General features: G+C 41.1%; 1 protein-coding gene across 2 annotated transcripts in view; it reads right to left on the bottom strand.

Moving 5' to 3' along the window:
* Positions 1 to 10001: 10001 nt before the first annotated feature.
* Positions 10002 to 18845, bottom strand: part of LOC122559514 (sortilin-like) — a 116800-nt gene continuing 107956 nt past the window's right edge. Inside the window, exons 20-22 of one of the 2 annotated variants that reach the window (XM_043709089.2) lie at positions 15073 to 15179; positions 13830 to 13947; positions 10002 to 10243 (exon numbers count right to left, since the gene is read on the bottom strand). In XM_043709089.2, coding sequence (XP_043565024.2) covers positions 10229 to 10243; positions 13830 to 13947; positions 15073 to 15179 — 240 coding nt within the window. In that variant the 3' untranslated portion in view covers positions 10002 to 10228. Of the gene's footprint in view, positions 10244 to 13829; positions 13948 to 15072; positions 15183 to 18845 lie in introns of both variants that reach the window. The other variant, XM_043709088.2, reaches the window with a different exon arrangement.

The following is an 18845-nucleotide window of genomic DNA, read 5'->3' as shown; positions in this document are numbered from 1 at the left end:
GGCGGTTGAACATCATGGTCTTGAACTTGAGTTTTTCTCCCTCCATGAAGTTTGCTAGAATCACTGAAATATCTCTGCATTTTCTGCTTTAATTCCAGATTACCAACATCTGCGGTTAGTTTAGATTTTCCAAATGTCTTCTATCCCCACTTGCGTAATAACATAGAATTTATTGTCAACCACAGTAAGCCAACCTCCAGTTGAGGCTTGTCATGAGAAACATGTTGAATAAAATGTAGTGCATTTGCTTACCTAGTGGCTAATCTACCTTTAACCAGTGAGCTCATAATGAAACTCCTCCCAAAACCTAGCAACAGAAGTCAATTATATAATATTAGATGGAGGAGGTAATTTTACTGTTGACAGCATTGAAGGTGGAATTTTTACCCACTATGGATGGGATGCATTCTTGGTTGCTAAGTAGGAATAGAAATTATGAAAGATTCTGTCTACAGCCTTCTAATTCTCTTTAAATACAGGAATGACACCAGGGGATTATGAAATGTTGCACTCATGTTCAAAAAAAAGGAAGAAGGATTAAAACAATTACCACCAATCAGCCTATCATCGGTGAAGAGGAACTTTATATGTGCATTACAGACACAAAGTAAATTGCTACTTGTAAACATATGAATCAACAAGGATTTGTTAAATGTAAATAGAATTTGACTGACTAGGGTTCTTTGATGAAATAAAAGAGAAGGTTGATAAGAGTTGTACAATTAATGTGTGTTTGATGAAATACCACACAACAGGCATGTCAGCAAAATTGAGTTCTGCGGAGTACAAAATTGCATTAGGAACAAAAAGCAGGATGTAGATGTAAACAATTATTTTTCAAACTAAGGTTTCATATTGGGTCCAATGTTCCTTAGTACAGGTTAATAACCTCAGGCATGCAGGGCATAATTTTAAAGTTTGCATGTCAATCAAACTCAAAACTCGTAAACTCAACAATGACTAAATGGTGAGGACAGGAAACAGCTGCAGATTGGTGGAATGGGCTGACACATGGCAAACTAAAGTTGGTGAAGTGCAAAGTGATCCATTTTGATTGGAACAGTGAGATGAGGTGGAGTTATAATAAAAATACTATTTTAAAGGGGGTTTGGGAACCGACAGACTTGGAGAGGTTAACAAGTCTTGAAATTAACAAGTTGAGGGAGCTGGTAACGAGTAGAAAAAGTACACCACAAGAAAGTTATACCAAACAACTGGAAGCACATTTGAGCCAAGCTGTCAAAGCCATCGGTAGAAGCTGAGGAGATTGACTGGAATGGTAAAAGGATGAAGGATGTTAGTGACATGGAGACACTTGAAAAACTGGGGTCATTCTCTTTAGAACAGAGAAGAAACCACCCCAGCCTTAGCCGATCTCTTACTGAAATGTTTCTTGTTGATTCCTGTTGCTCTTTCTAAAAATGAATAAAGAGTGCTGGACTCATGGTAAGATTCTTGGTAGTGTAGATGAGCAGAAAGATCTTGATGTCTGTGTACATAGATCCCTGAACGTTGTCACTCAGGTTGATAAGGTTGTTAAGAAGGCATACGATGTGTTAGTTTTTATTGTTAGAGGGATTGAATTTCAGAGCCACAAGGTCATGCTGCAGCTGTACAAAACCCTGGTGCTGCTGCATTTGGAGTATTGTGTACAGTTCTGGTCCCCGCATTATTGGAAGGTTTGGAAAAGGTTCAGAGGTGATTTACTAGGATGTTGCCTGGTATGGAGGGAAGGTGTTATGAGGAAAGGTTGAGGGACTTGAGGCTGTTTTTGTTAGAGAAAACGTTGAGACGTGACTTAATTGAGACATATAAGATAATCAGAGGGTTAGATTGGGTGGACAGTAAGAACCGTTTTCCTCGGATGGTGATGGCTAGCATGACAGAACATAGCTTTAAATTGAAGGGTGATAGATATAGGACAGATGTCAGAGGTAGATTCTTTACTCAGAGAGTAGTAGGGGCATGGAACACAGTGCCTGCAACAGTAGTAGACTTGCCAACCTTAAGGAGAAAGTGAGGTCTTGCCAACTTTAAGGGCATTTAAATGGTCATTGGATAAACATGTGGATGAAAATGGAATAGTGTAGGATAGTTAGGATTCAGATTGGTTCCACAGGTTGGCGCAATATCGAGGGCCAAAGGGACTGTACAGTGCTGTAATGTTCTATGTTCTATGAAATTCTTATTCAAGCTCCTAAATGCTAATTAGCTCTCCTCTAGACCACACACCTAACTTCATTCTATCATGGAATTAAACAGACAGAATTAAGTTGAAGCATTTACAAAACCTGACATTCCTAATATCTAAAGAATTGTTCCTACAAGGAGTCATATTGGACTCAAAATGTCTAGAGTTTTTCTTTCTCCACACATGCAACCAAAGCTGCTGAGCTTCTCCAGTACTTTCTGTTTTTATTTCAGATTTCCAGCATCCACAGTATTTTGTTCTTATTCCTAAATATTTTCCTGAGAATTGGAAGCAAGTGGTCCATCCGACCAACAGCAGAAATGCTCTGGTCATTGCTTACAGGTGAGAGTACCTTGCATCTTCTCTGACCCTCCTACCAACATCCCTACTTCCCCCTGCCCCCCACCCAACTTCACCTCATCTGCCGCTAGTCTTTAATCATCAACAATCAAACCATCTAGCCTTATTGAAGGTATAGTCCAAGTCAAGTGACCCTCTTCATTTTACGCTAAATTTCAGATTTATTCATAATATCATAATCCCATAAAACATCTTATTTATAGTGTTATTGAGAATTGGAATTTGGGATTATGCAACTGGATAATACAATGTCTGGTCTTGTACTAGAATAGAAACAGAAAATCTGGTCTCTGTAGTTTCGTTACTGTATAATACTCAGGAAATAGAAAGCGGACTAATTATGTTTATGTAAATAACACTCGCATTAACAATAGCATCCTCATAGTGGCGTTAGTTGTGATGTGCAAACTCAGAACAGCCTGAATTCCAAATGCTTCTGCATCATGTTTAATACTTTGTTGTATTCAATACTTTCAGACGAGCTGCAGATATTGAGACAAAAAAAGTGCGAGTGCTGGAATTGCCATGTTTGTCCTCTAAAGGGTCAACATTTACTTTTACTATTCTCTCCCTTTTTATCAACATTTTGAAACTTTTGGTAACAGTGCCTACGTTTTCGGCTAGTTTCCTTTCGTAGTTCATCTTACCTCTTTTGATTTTGTTTGTCATAACCTTTTGCTGATGTTTAAAGTTCTCCCAATCCTCCAGAGTGCCTCATTTTTAGAGTGCATCCTCAGAGTGCATCATTATTTTTGCATTATGATGTGCCCCAGTTTTTGCCTTGACATCCTTGTTAAACCATGGATAATTTTTCATCTTTTTACAATTCCTCTTCCTCTCAGGAATACACTTTAATTGAGAGGTATTTTACATCTCCCTAAGTATTTAACACAGTTCTTCAACTGACCTGCCCTTTAATATTTTTGCCCAGTGCACTCAGGCCAACTCCTTCCTCAGGCCTGAATGATTACCTTCACCCAACACCAAAACTCTCTTACATGAATCTTCTTCACTCTTTCAATCTGAATTTGAAGCTCTTTTATGTTGTGGACACTCCTTCCAAGAGGATTCTTAACAAAAGACAATTTATCAATCACTCTTTGTTACACAATACCAAATCTAAAGTAGCCAGTTCGCTGGTTGTCTCCATGACATATTGTTCTAAGAAACAATCTCTCATATACTCTATGAATCTTCCCTCAAGGATACACTTGCCACATTGATTCATCCAATCAACATACACGCTCAAATCACCTATTAATACCATTATGCCCTTCTCACAAGCCCTCATTATTTCCTGGTTTATATTATGCCCTACTTCAGAAGTACTGTTTAGGGGCCTGTAAATTTTTCCTACCAATGGGTTTCTCCTCTTGCTTTATATTTCCACCCAGACTGATTCAATATTTTCATCCTTGAACCAATATTGTTTCTTAATACTGCTTTGATGTCATCCTTAAGCATAAAGAAACTCCACCTCCTGCTTGTTCTTGTCTATCCTTTCAAAATACTGAGTACTCTTGGACACTTAACTGCCAGTCCTGATCCTCCCATAGCATTTTTTTTTTAGTAAGCCCCTCTGGTCATACCCATTTGTGCTGTCAGCTCATCAACTTTATTCTGCATACTGCGTGCAGTTAGGTGCAAGGATTTTAAATAATTCTACTGATATATACTTCTCTTCTAATATTTTCTTGTGCACTACACTTTCCATCCTTATTAATCCCGGATAACACAGAGTCTCATCTCTATCATTGACTCCAACTGTCAATTCACATTTTGATCTTTTATGATTCAGTTGTTAGACTGGCCCTACCTTCTGCTCACATTCTGACCTACTGCTTTGGTTCCCACACCCCTGCTTTATTAGTTTAAATCCACCCAAAGTGGCACTAGCAAACCTCCCCACCCGGATGCTGGTGCCCTTCCAGTTAAGATGCAACCTGACCTTTTTTGTACAGGTCTTGAAGAGATCTTAATGCTCCAAAAATCTGAAACTTTCTGCCCACACCAGCTCTTTGGCTATGTGTTAAACTATACTATCTTCCTGTTTCTTGCCTTGCTACCACATGGCATGGAGAGTAATCCGAGATTAAACCCTGGAGGCCCTGCATTTCAATTTATGGCCTAGCTTCATGAATTCTCCTTGCAGGACCTCGACACTCTGCCTGCCTGTATCACTGGTACTGATACTTTCCATGACCTCTGACTGCTGACCCCCACCCCCTCCTTTAGTATGTCCTGAGCACACTCCGAGACATCCTTGACCTTGGCATCAGGGAGGTAACACATCATCCTGTAGTCTCTTTTGAGGCCACAAAAATGCTTTCTGCACCTCTAAATATTGAATTCGCAACTACTAATGCCTGCCTGCACTTGACCTGCCCTGCTGCACAACAGGAAGAAAGTGAGGACTGCAGATGCTGGAGATCAGAGCTGAAAAATGTGCTGCTGGAAAAGTTCAGCAGGTCAGGCAGCATTCAAAAAGCAGGAAAATCGACGTTTCGGGCATAAGCCCTTCTTCAGGAATGAGGAGGGTGTGCCAAGCAGATAAAAGGTAGGGAGGAGGGACTTGGGGGAGGGTCGTTGGAAATGCAATAGGTGGAAGGAGGTTAAGGTGAGGGTGATAGGCCGGAGAGGGGGTGGGGGCAGAGAGGTTGGGAAGAAGATTGCAGGTCAAGAAGGCGGTGCTGAGTCCGAGGGTTGGGACTGAGATAAGGTGGGGGGAGGGGAAATGAGGAAGCTGGAGAAATCTGCATTTATCCCTTGTGGTTGGAGGGTTCCTAGGCGGAAGATGAGGCGCTTTCCTCCAGGCGTCCTGTTGCCGTGGTCTGGCGATGGAGGAGGCCAAGGACCTGCATGTCCTTGGCAGAGTGGGAGGGGGAGTTAAAGTGTTCAGCCACGGGGTGGTTGGGTTGGTTGGTGCAGGTGTCCCAGAGTGTTCTCTGAAACGTTCCGCAAGTAGGCAGCCTGTCTCCCCAATGTAGAGGAGGCCACATCGGGTGCAGTGGATGCAGTAAATGTTGTGTGTGGAGGTGCAGGTGAATTTGTGGTGGATATGGAAGGATCCCTTGGGGCCTTGGAGGAAAGTGAGGGGGGAGGTGTGGGCGCAAGTTTTGCATTTCTTGCGGTTGCAGGGGAAGGTGCCGGGAGTGGAGGTTGGGTCGGTGGGGGGAGGGTGTGGACCTGACGAGGGAGTCGCAGAGGGAGTGGTCTTTCCGGAACGCTGATAGGGGAGGCACAACAGAGCAAGTTGTGGTGCCACTGTTCTGGCTACGGTTGTACCTGTAAACAGTACCTAGAGTGGTATAAAAACTTAAAGAACTGTGGTTTCTGGAAATCCAAGACAAAAACAGAAATTGCTGGCAAAGCATCTGTGGAGAGAAATCAGAATTTCGGGGTCCAGTGACCCTCCTCAGAACCTAAAATGCTATAACTGTTTGAGAGGGATCAGCCACAGGGGTAGCATGGCTTTTATTTTGGGCTTTCTAGACAAGAGTTATATATAAGACGTGTCACAAGTGGATAGCCTTGTTGTCCAGCAGACACCTTTGATTTGCCATAGTGGTTCAAAGACAGTTGGGACCAATGGCTGCCACAGAGCAAAGGCATTGCCAACAGGACAATTGGCCTCACCTGCATGATACGTCGCTTGTGATCGCTGCACACTGATCGGATGAAACACCTTTTGGTTCAGGGGAATGGTCGAGTTTAATGGATTCACAGAATTGAATTGAATTGAATTGATTGTCACATGTACCAAGGCACAGTGAAAAGCTTTGTCTTGTCTCTACAGTCAACCTCAAAACTCCCTTGTGCAGCACAGGACTGCAAAATGTTGCTTATATGCCCAATAGGGGGCTTGAAGAAATAAATTATCTTAGCAATGCACACTTTGACAGCCATTGGTAATACAGTTCTGGCCCTGCCTAGAGATTGCAGATGTAACCACAGCAGTTTGCATATTTCTGTCATAGCCTCTTTAGTGGAGGAAATGCTCTCAAGCAAAGGTTGTCACTGAGTTGGTGTGACAATTGCTCTTTAAAGGTACCCCAGTTAGAGACAAAGTCAAGATGGGACGAGGTGAGTTTGGTGAGGCAGGAGCATGCAGAGATGATGGGTCGGCTGGGGTATTTGGGCTTGTGGATCTTGGGGAGCAGGTTGAACTGGGCAGTGTGGGGCTGGGGGACTACAAGATTGGAGGGGAGATCACTGGAGGCAATAAGGGCACAGACACTGCACTGATCCCCTTCTATCTTTTCCCTCCCTCTTCCAGCAGCTTACCTTTTCTGGATGGCCTTTCTTCATTCTTCCCATCATGCTCAATTGCAGTTCCAATGAAAGATCACAGAGTCAAAATGTTAACTTTACTTCTGATTCTAGTTTCAGTTAATCAAAATGAAAGCCTGAAGCAGGATTTGTGTCTTTCCAGTTCAACTTATTTTACTTCTGGCGCTTTCACAGGAGGAGCGTCAGTATGTCTTGTGACCTGCCTATAAGTGAACAGCCTAGTTTGTTACTAAATAGTTGAGAGGCAACTAAATTGCTGTTCTTGCCAGGTCTGACCACCATGTACTCAAAGACCAAAGCAGATTTCTTTCCCAAAAAGATATTCATGAATCAGTTGAGTTTTTACAACACTCAGTAATAGTGTCCTTAAAAGTTTGTGTCCCAGACTTACTTGATTACTAGAATTTAAATTCCCTTGCAGCTGAATTGAGATTTGAACTCATTTCTCTAGATTATGTATCAAAGCCCACAGAACCACTATGTGCCCATATCCTCAAATGCCTATTTGCCACAACTGAAATGCTGAGGTATTCCACGGAATTTGTGATGAAAATAAAAAATACAGCCTCTTTATCAACCTAATATTCTGCAATTATACAATGCATTTCATTTTCTTAGGGTAACCTAAAGTTTTTATACCCAATATGTTTGGTTGATGTTGCACATGTAGCAAAAAAGCAACAAACGTGGACTCCCATTTTCCACTGTCAGCAGGAAGGCAGATGATCATATATTCTGCCTTTTGACCAGGACACCACATGGGAGAAATTCCCTCTATTCATTAAATAGTATCACTGGATCTTTTGCATCTGGGTCTAAAATCTTATGAACAGATGGCACATCTGACAGTGCAGTACCCCTCTCTACTCTTATGTTTAAAAGAATTGATTACACGCTCTGGAGCATGTTTTCAATCCAACTTCTGATTCACAAGCAAGAGTGCTATCTCTGAGCGATAGTTGGGAAGAAAGACACTTTCACACACAAAACATGGCCTTTAATTACTGACAAATGAACGAGTAATTGCTTTTCTTTATAAAACATCAATGCAAAGACAATCATACACATTAGTAATTCAACAAAGCACATTTTTATTTAGCATTTGAAAGAGGGCAACAGATATCTAATTCCCAATTTACTAGCTGAAACTGCTTTTAAATTTGAACTACACCATTTTTTCACACAGAAATACCACATCAAATTATTCTGAATTACTTCAGAAATGACACTTACTAAATTTAACAAAAATAATCCACATGAATGTATCCAGTTACTAACTGGAATCTCTGATAGTTCACCGTTAAAACCCTGCTGCAAATTCTGGACCAATGTTTCTCTTAACAAGCTGGCATGAGCTCAGTTCCAAAGACATGCCTCACTCAGTCTGCCTCCTTCCTGATAACATAACATTTGTAGAATGATGAGCACTGGTCACTTGCTTGGACAAGTTAGTAATGCTTTTTATGGCCAGTTCTCTGATGTGCCCTCCCCAACACCGAGCGCTTTCTTGGGTAGGAAGAACAGTATTTCCAATAGAAACCCCAGGTAACAGAAATTGATTGCAATATTTGCGTATATCCCAAGTTCCTTTTCCCCAAAAAATCTTAGGCAGGTTTCAGTTGGTTCTTAAAATAAATCAAGGTTTATTTTTCACACACCTGCCACTGCAGACCTTCCAATATCAGGGTGGATCCCTGACCAAATGGAGTTGTGTTGTATCTATCATTCTTGTTCAATACAAATAAATAGTGATTAGCTAAGGTTCTCAGCAATCTTTGTGGTTAGTCCTTTCAATGATGAGCAAAGGAAATTGTCTTTTGATGCTCAGGTTGGAGTGCCTGCATCAGGAGGTCTATCAGTGTTATTTTAAAACATTTAAAATTTGATGTGGGGTAAGTTTATTGTTTATAAACAAGAAATATGTAAAGAATCAGAGAGCTGTTATGGTGCAGAAAGAGGCCATTCAGCCCATCTTATCCAAACTGGCTTTCTAAAGAAGCATCTTGATTTATCCTGCCTTTTCGCAAGTTGTTTATATAATCAGACATAATAAAGCAATCATAGAATCACATTTGCTAGTACAGGTATTCCTTCAACATCTTTCAGAACAGCCTTGTTTAGTCAGTGATATCAATGTCCAAATGTAGCAGACTCAGATGGCGATGATGCTGCCTTTTAATGGTCGTCTGGTTCTTGATTCATTTAGTTTATAATCTGTCTCTCTTTGCTTTGCCATTACATTGGAAAACAGTGCCAAGGTAGCACGTCGATGACTGGCCTGTTTCCTGGCTTCAGATAAACAATGGATGCCCTTGGACCTTGTTGTCAAAGTAATGAACTTGCTTGGTTAGGCCTGTACAGCGTACATCTCAGATCCACCAAAAGATAAGTAGCCATCAATATCATAGCTTTATTTTTCTATTGCTGTCAGTGTCTTCCATAAAATAATGCAAGATCTCAAAGTGTTTGATTATACTTCAACTTAGTAACTGAATCTTTAGCATCAGAACAAAAAAGATGAAGAGGTAACAGTGCCAACTCTTGGGAAAAGGAAGCAAAGGGAAGCTGGCTGAGGAATTTACTCGGAAAGTTAACAGACTGCTGCCATAGCCTCCAAGTTGGAAACCTGTCAAGTGAAACAATCTAAAATGTACAGTTAACTGTCTACTGACTTCAAACTAGTTTTAAAGGGAAATTAAATTTTCAAGTACAGTTTATGGATGTGTAACTCAGTAAAATGGAGACAGATGCAGAATACCTGAGTTTAGAAACTGGTCAAATGATCCAAATCAGCCAGATTCCAAATTGTGGGCGATCTATTTGGCCAGACTAGGATCCAGGCAATGAAAATAAACAATTCACTTCACTTCTCCCTTCCCAATGAGGTTTATATTTCTTTCCCACAATTTAAAGAATCAATTACCTTAAGAGCCATATATTTGGAAGATTTGAGGGAAGTGACACCGCAGACTTTGGTGAAGTTATTACTCCACTGCTTGTGAATTTACTTCCCCCAACCTCTCACACCACCTTGACCCAGAATTGCTGTGTTACCCATATTGATTCTATGCAAGAACTTGTCAGTGCCATGTAGAGTTTACCCAGTAAATAAGATTCCACGCATTGTGCTTAAGAGACCATATCCAAACAATGAAAGAAATTACAGGTTCACCATTTTGTTTTTATTAGAAGTCGCAAAAAGGAGACTTGCTATAAATTTGCAAACAGCAACAGGTGGCAAAGGAAACTGTCCAGCAGGAAAGACAAACTGCCAGGAGGAGCAGACACCATATCTTTACACATTTATAACTTGATGACTCAAAGTCCATTTTGCAGAGTTAAGTTGGCAAATAATAATTTGCATTTTCAGCTTGACCAAGTACAGGCTTACTCCAGTAGATCCTGGTTTGGGGGAAAGGAAAAGAAGAATACATTTGACATTAAAGTATGTTTATAACATTTCTCATAGAGTCATAGAGATGTACAGAACAGAAAAAGACCCTTCGGTCCAACCCGTCCATGCTGACCAGATATCCCAACCCTATCTAGTCCCACCTGCCAGCACCCAACCCAATTCCCTCCAAATCCTTCCTATTCATGTACACATCCAGATGCCTTTTAAATGTTGCAATTGTACCAACCTCCACCACTTCCTCTGGCAGCTCATTCCTTACACGTGCCACCCTCTGCATGAAAATGTTGCTCCTTAGGTCCCTTTTATACCTTTCCCCTCTCACCCTAAACCTATGCCCTCTAGTTCTGGACTCCCCCACCCCAGGGAAGACACTGTCTATTTACCCTACCCATGCCCTTCATGATTTTATAAACCTCTATAAAGTCACCCCTCAGCCTCCGTGCTCCAGGGAAAATAGCCCTAACCTATTCAACCTCTCCCTACAGCTCAAATCCTCCAACCCTGGCAACATCCTTGTAAATCTTTTCTGAACCCTTCAAGTTTCACAACAGAGACCAGAACTGCACGCAATATTCCAAAAGTGGCCTAACCATTGTCCTGTATGGCCGCAACATGACCTCCCAACGCCTGTACTCTATACTCTGACCAATAAAGGAAGGCATACTAAACACATTCTTCACTGTCCTATCTACCTGCGACTCTACTTTCAATGAGCTATGAACCTGCACTCCAAGGTCTCTTTGGTCCTCGGGACTGCTGATGAACATACTATTAAGATTTGCTTTCCCAAAATGCTGCATCTCACATTTATCTAAATCAAACTTCTACCACTTCTCAGCTCATTGTTCCATCTGATCAAAATCCCACTGTAACCTGAGTTAACCGTCTTTGCTGACCACTGCACCTCCAATTTTGGTGTCACCTGCAAACTTACTAACTATACTTATGTTCACATCCAAATCATTTATATAAATGCCGAAAAGTAGTGGACCCAGCACTGATCCTTGTGGCACTCCACTGGTCACAGGCCTCCAGTCTAAAAAACAACCCTCCATCATCACCCTCTGTCTTCTATCTTTGAGCCAGTTCTGTATCCAAATGGCTTGTAATAAAACACCTACGCATGGGAAACCAAGATTCCTTTCAGCTCACATCTGTCCATGCTACTTCATAAATAACAGTTGGCTCAACATATATAAAGTCACCAAGAACTTAAGTTTTGTGAATTAGTGGTCAGCTCTGGGATAAAGGAAAAAAAAACTAAATCAGGGAGACAATATCAGTATAATTCAACAGCAAAAGGTTTTGTTCAATCGTGGCTGTGTCTTTGGTAAATCTTACCCTGTGCAATAAAATGTTTTCATAAGCTATGGGGTGACTAACTTTTTATTGATCGCGCATTTGAGGGATAATACTGATACTGTGTACACTTATGGTTTTTTTTATTCATTTATGGGATGATGGCATCAGTGGTTAGGCAGGCATTTGTTGCTCATCCCTCATTGTCCAGAGGCCACTTAAGAGGTAACCACATTGCTTTGGGTCTGGAGTCACATGTCGGCCAGACCAGGTAAGGATGGCAGTTTCCTTCCCTAAAGGACATTAGTGAACCGATAGGTTTTTCCCGACAATCGGCAATGGATCTTAATTGCAGCCTCTGCCATGGCAGGATTCAAACCCAGGTCACCTAGGTCTCTGGATTAACACTCCAGCATTAAGACTACAAGGCTGTCACCTCTCCAAGCATCGGAAAGCAGAAGGAGGCCACTCAACCCATCATGCTCCTTGATAAAAATATCCCGTCAGTCAGTTCACCTCACTGTAATTTCCCATGAATTCATAAAATTATTCCACATTGAGGAAAAGCTAAAGAAAAATCTATAAATACTACTTGAATTCAGTTCATAGTTTCAGCATGGAGTATGGTCACTGTAACTGTACTGGAAGCCAGATAGTTGATTGCAAGATGACAGACTTTCCACAGATTCTCAGATCTGCCTACTTTGGAAATCGCACGGTCACGGCTCAAATGTTGGTGTACAAGAACAGTCTTTTTGCTGTGGAAAATTATCCCCAAATGTGTGCAACCGTGCAGAATGTCCAGATAATTTCAAAACGAAATGCAGGTCACCTTTCTATTCGATGTTGATTAATGTTGTCTGTGATGTAACATTGAGTTGGAGCCCTTTATGGTACAGTAGATATCAACGGCCCATTGAACTTATGTCAGGGTCTTGGCAGAGCTGTCCACTCAGTGCCATCACCCTGCTGTATCCCCATGACCATACAGCTGGAATTCCCTAAAAGTGTTTATCCAATTTCTTTCTAAAGTTATTAATTATCTCAACTCCTCGCACTTATCAGTTTAGAATGTGGTTTTAAATTGGCCACAATGAGTCCTCATAATGGGACAATCTGTAGACTTTTTTTGTGGGGTGGGGTCGAAAATGAAGATCCATGGGATGCGGAAATAAAGTTAAGCCAAGTTTTAGCTGCCACTGCCCTGACTGAAAGCATTTTCAGGCAGACCAGGATCAACATCAATCCTGTTTCAGGCAAGTGATTGTTCAGTAATGCAAATGTTTGAACAATCTATTGTAGGACCTTGAATGTAACTATGAAGTTCAAGAGGGAGAAGAGTGCACTGCACACGCTCCATCCATTTAGGACAGGGAGTAGTCCAAAAGGTGACAGTTGGAGACAGCCTCACTAAAGAATCCTAGATTTTCTTTGATCTTTACACTCCTGGCACTGCAAATAGACTGGGGCTCAGAGTTGGCCTGTGATAATTGGCCCAACCGCTCAGGCTCAATAGCAAACCAGCCATTTCCTGTCTTCCCAGGGCTGGCTGTAATCCAAAGCAGCCCAAGTCAGGAAATGGTTACTGACTTCCTCACTCGATTGCTCTGCTCACTCACAATTGGCTCAGATGGAATTCCTCCTCTTGTTTGATTTGTAAGACTTGTGCACAATGCTCTTGTAACGCAAAGGGCCCCAGTACAAGGTTTGCAGAGGCAAGCAGGTTTGGAGAACCAAGAATGCCTGTTCCATGTCATTATAAAGCAATTTCTTTCCTAACCAAAGTAATAACTCGGCATTTAGGTAAGACCCACTGGGGAGGCTGATCTTGGTCAAGATATTACAGCTAATGACTCTCCCACTTTTCTCCAAGGCACTCAAACATTTGACTTTATTCTCTTACAAGTCACTAGAAGTTTGGAGTTTAGCTTTTATATTGTTTATGAGGAGAAAGTGAGGTCTGCAGATGCTGGAGATCAGAGCTGGAAATGTGTTGCTGGAAAAGCGCAGCAGGTCAGGCAGCATCCAGGGAACAGGAGAATCGACGTTTCGGGCATAAGCCCTTGTTTATGAGGCCAAGGATCAAGAGAAAGTATTTAGGACCAATGGTTTGCCCGTATAAACTTAGCACAATTGGGAACTTGTGGACTCACAATGTGAAAAGTCAAACAAAGTGCTCTGTCAAATAAGCAAAGACATGAACAATAAATACAAGTAAATGAACCATCCTGAGTTCACTCACTGAGCACACTTTAAAATAGATGAGGTACTCACAACATCAGAATCATCATGATAAACTCTTTCAGTGCTTGTTCTGCTGCTGTCCAGATGATCAGCAATGCAGGCCTCATCAGTATTGGTTTTCAGGACTGAATAACGATAGACCAAGGTTCTACACAGAAAGAGAAGCAATTCAGTGGTTTTGGGCAATTCCATACTTATTGGAATGGATAAAGATATTGGATCAAATGTTTAATACCTGATCACCTCAAAATGAAATAAGACGACTGAATCTTAGAATCCTTACAATGTGGAAGCAAGCTATTTGCCCCATTGAGTCCATACTGACCCTCGCAACAGCATCCCACCCAGAGCCACCTCCCTACTCTATCCCTGTAACCTTACATTCCCATATGGCTAATCCATCCCTGGACACTCTGGGCAATTTAGCCTGGTCCTAACTTGCACAACTTTGGACTGTGGGAGGAAACCCATGCAGACACGGGGAGAATGTGCAAACTCCACACAGACACCCGAGGGTGGAATTGTTTTGGGCCACTGAGCCACCGTGTCACTTACAGGAATATCCTGCGATGAACTGGATGCACATTTAGACAGTCCACTAACCAGAAAGCTGTGAACCAGTGATTAAAGTTAAAATAATATCCAAAAGTTAAAAATAAATTGGCAAACTCTTAATTGCTTACTGAATGTGCGGTTTGTGGCCAACTCCTTTATGCTTTTACATTTTAACCTCTTATGTTCCTGCAGATATTGTTGCTAAGAGCTTAGTCTGATGACATGCTTTATAAAGAGCAGAAACTTTCAAATTACAGGTAGTTCTATAATATGATGGTTGCATTCCTGTGCAACCCTGTGTTAGAGAAAAATTGTACTTTAGAAACAGTGCTTAAAGTGTTGCCGACGTAATTGCGTTACATCCAAAACATGTTTTAAAAGTTCGTGCTTTAGAAACAATTCATCAATCGTGTTATAGCGAATTTGCGTTAACAAAACATGTGTTATAGCAGAATGATCTGTAGACAATAACCAGTTCAAATGGAATGGCAACATTTATTCACAGTTCAGTAATAACTGGAAGTAAGATGATCAGTGATCAGAATAACACTGTTTGAAACTAACATCTATGGTACACACCAACATGCTTCCTGAACCAGCTCACTGTGAAATGCATAACCAAAATACTGTTGAGCAGAGATGACTTTCACTTGTTTGACTTTGGAAAACAGAGGTGACTAAAAAAAAGGAAGACCAATTAGAAATGTCAAGCTCTTACCTTCCTCCACACACATATTTCTTAAAAATAAGAACAACGCCGATCATCATCAGCACTGCTGCTGCCAACGCACTTACTACAATGATGACAACAGTAATCTTGGGTAACTGCTAAGAAAAACATTTACAAAATTCAAACAACTGAAACTCATTTTAGTTACATGTAACATGCATAAAGAATTTACACTTGTACAGCACCATACTACATCTAGCACAGAATTTTCTGAAATATAAGCTTGAATGGTAGGATTAGAAACATAGAAACAGGAAAAGTAGTAGGCCCATCAGCCTTCAAGTCTGCTCCACCACTCAATATGATCATGGTTTATGGTCCAACTCAATACCCTGTTCCCATTTTCTTTCCCATACCATATGATCCCCAAGAACTATATCCAACTCCTTCTTGAGAACATTCAATATTTTGGTGTCAACTGCTTTCTATGGTAGAGAATTCCACAGGCTCATCATTCTCTGGGTGAAGAGTTTTCTCCTCATCTCAGTCCTAAATTGTCTACCCTCTATCCTTAGCCTGTGACTTCTGGGTTTGGATTTCCCAGTCATTGGGATCATTATTCCGTGGGTGTTTACCCTGTCAAGTTAAATATGGTGTACTGCTAACTTGCAGCGCAACCCAGACCTCCCAATAGTGAGTGGAAATTTGAGAAAAAAACTTGTAAGGAGATCTCAGCATGGGAATAATAGGGTGGTTATAGTAGGGGTTTTTAATTACCAAACATAGACTGGGACTGCCAAAGTGTTATGGGCTTAGATGGAGAAGAATTAGTTAAGTGCATACAAGAAAATTTTCTGATTCAGTACATGAATGTACCTACCAGAGAAAGCGCAAAAACTTGGCCTACTCTTGGGAAATAAGGCAGGACAGGTGACTGAGGTGACAGTGGGGGAGCACTTTGGGGGGCAGCGATCATAATTCTATTAGTTTTAAAATAGTGATGGAAAAGGATAGAGAGGATCTAAAAATTAAAGTTCTAAATTAGAGGAAGGCCAATTTTGACAACACTAGACAAGAACTTTCAAAAGTTGCCGGGGAGGGGGGGGGAGGGGGCTTCGTAGGTAAAGGGACGGCTGGAAAATGGGACACCTTCAAAATTGAGAAAACAAGAGTCCACAAGAAATATGTACATGTTAGAGTGAAAGGCAAGGCAGGTATGTGTCGGAAATGCTGGATGACTGGAGAAATTAGGGCTTTGGTCAAGAAAAAGAAGGAAGCATATGTCAAGAACAGACAGCAGGGATCAAGTAAATCCCTTGAAGAGTATAAAGGCAGGAAATGTATACTTAAGAGGAAAATCAGAGGGTAAAAAGGGTACACAAAATAAGTTTGGCAAATAGGGTTAAGGAGAATCCAAAGGGATTCAAAAATAGATGAAGGACAAAAAGGTAACTAGAGAGAGAATACGGCCCCTTAAAGATCAGCAAGGCCGTCTACATGTGGAACCGCAGGAGATGGGCGAGATATTAAACAAGTATTTTTCATCAGTGTTTGCTACAAAGAAGCTATTGAGAATGGGGAAATAAATAAGGACATCTTGAGAACTGACCATAATTCCAGAGGTGGTGGTGCTGGACGTCTTAAAATGCATAAAAGTGGATAAATCCCAGGAACCTGATCAGTTGTACCCTAGAACTCTGTGGGAAGTGAGGGAAGAGATTGCTGGTCCTCTTGCTATTTGTATCATTAGTAGCCATAGGTGAGATGCTGGAAGTCTATAGGCTGACTAACGTGGTACCACTACTTAAAGGTGGTAAGGAAAAACCAGGGAACAATAGAGCATTGAACCAGATACTGGTAGTGGGCAGGTGTTGGACAGAATCCTGTACGACAGGATTTACATGTATTTGGAAAGGTGAGAACTGATTAGGAATAGTGAACATAGCTTTGTACGTGAGAAATCCTGTCTCATTAACTCTCACTGAGTTTTTTAAAGAAGTAACAAAGAGGATTGATGAGGGCAGAGCAGTGGATGTGATCTATATGGACTTCAGTAAGGAATTTGACAAGCTTCTTCATGGTAGACTGATTAGCAAGATTAAATCACATGGAATATAGATACAATTAGCTATTTGGATACGGAACTGGCTCAAAGGTAGAAGACAGAGAGAAGGTGGTGGTGGTGGAGGGTAGCTTTTCAGACTGGAGGCCTGTGCCACAAGTTTTGGTGCTGGTCCACTGCTTTTTGTCATTTATGTAAACTATTTGGATGTGAACATAGGGGGTATGGTTAGTAAGTTTGCAGATGACATTAAAATTGGAGATGCAGTAGACAATGAAGAAGGCTACCTCAGATACAGTGGGATCTTGATCAGATGGGTCAATGGGCCGAGGAGTGATAGATTGAGTTTAATTTAGATAAACATGAGGTGCTGCAGTTTGGAAAGACAAATCAGGGCAGGACTTATACACTTAATGGGGAGTGTTGCTGAACAAGAGACCTTGGAGTACAGGCTCATATTTCCTTAAAGTGGAGTCACAGGTAGATAGAATAGTGAAGGCAACATTTGTTATGCTTACCTTTATTGGTCACCACATTGAGTATAGGAGTTGAGGAGGTCATGTTGTGGCTGTACAGGCCATTGGTTTGGCCATATTTGGAGTAATTCATGCAATTCTTGGATGTTGTGAAACTTGAAAGGGTTTAAAAAAGATTTACAAGGGTGTTGCCAGGGTTGAAGGATTTGAGCAACAGGAAGAGGCAGAATAGGCTGGGTTACTTTCTCTAGAGCTTCGGAGGCTGAAGGGTGATAGGCAAGGTGCTCTCCGGGGATGGGGCAGTCCAAAACTACAGGGCAGAGAATGTTGATTGTATGGAATGAGCTGCCAGAGGCAATGGTAGGGGCTGGTACGATTACAACATTTAAAAGACATCTGGATGGATCTATGAATAGGAACGGTTTACAGGGATATGGACCAAAAGCTAGCAAACGGGACTATATTTATATAGGATATCTGGCTGGCACGGAAAGGTTGGACTGAAAGGTCTGTTTCCATGCTGTATTTCTTTATGACTCTAACACAAAAACTTGATGGTATACACATACATGCCTGAATTCCATATTGATTCTGCGAAATCCTTGCCCTTTCATAAATGTAATCCCAATTTCCTGTAACCACCTCAGAAATATACAGCTCATACAAATTTCCTACAGTGATGCAGTTCTGAATAGGGTGGTAAACTTATGGATAAAATTAATAATGAAACTAAAACCACACTTTTGTTTTTTTTATACGGGAGTGTTTTTTTTAAACACCAAATTACTTCCTGAGGAATTAAATGTTTGTTTTTGTTTTTAAATGTATCAGATTTTAAACAATTACAGACTTCCATTGTTGCATTTTCTTATATGCACCGTACCTGTGTGTAAATGATAGCTTGATATACTTCTTTAATTTCTTCGAGCATGGAAATTAAGCAAACAAAGAAAACTGAGCTACCCTTGAGCTCTGATTGTTCACCCTGATTTTACCCTTCCGCGTAAACTAACTTTACTCTCAGAAAGTCTTGAAGTTATTATCCAATGGGATGATATTGACTTAAATGTTGACATAAACTCATAATTAGGTCATTGCAGAAACTTCTGTATCAGTACATGAAATCGATTTAGAAATTCTATTACTGTTGTTCACAGTGTGGAAACAGGCCCTTCGGCCCGACAAGTCCACTTCGACTCACCGAAGAGTAACTCACCAGACCCATTCCTCCTATGCTATATGTGCCTAACCTACGCATCCCTGAACACTCTGGGCAATTTAGC

Source organism: Chiloscyllium plagiosum, unplaced genomic scaffold (genome assembly GCF_037043375.1).
Source record: "Chiloscyllium plagiosum isolate Xiang-an unplaced genomic scaffold, Cpla_swu_hap1 HiC_scaffold_19, whole genome shotgun sequence".
NCBI classification, from domain to species: domain Eukaryota; kingdom Metazoa; phylum Chordata; class Chondrichthyes; order Orectolobiformes; family Hemiscylliidae; genus Chiloscyllium; species Chiloscyllium plagiosum.
The sequence above is the reverse complement of the archived record's forward strand: the minus strand, read 5'-3'. Positions and strand labels throughout refer to the sequence as shown.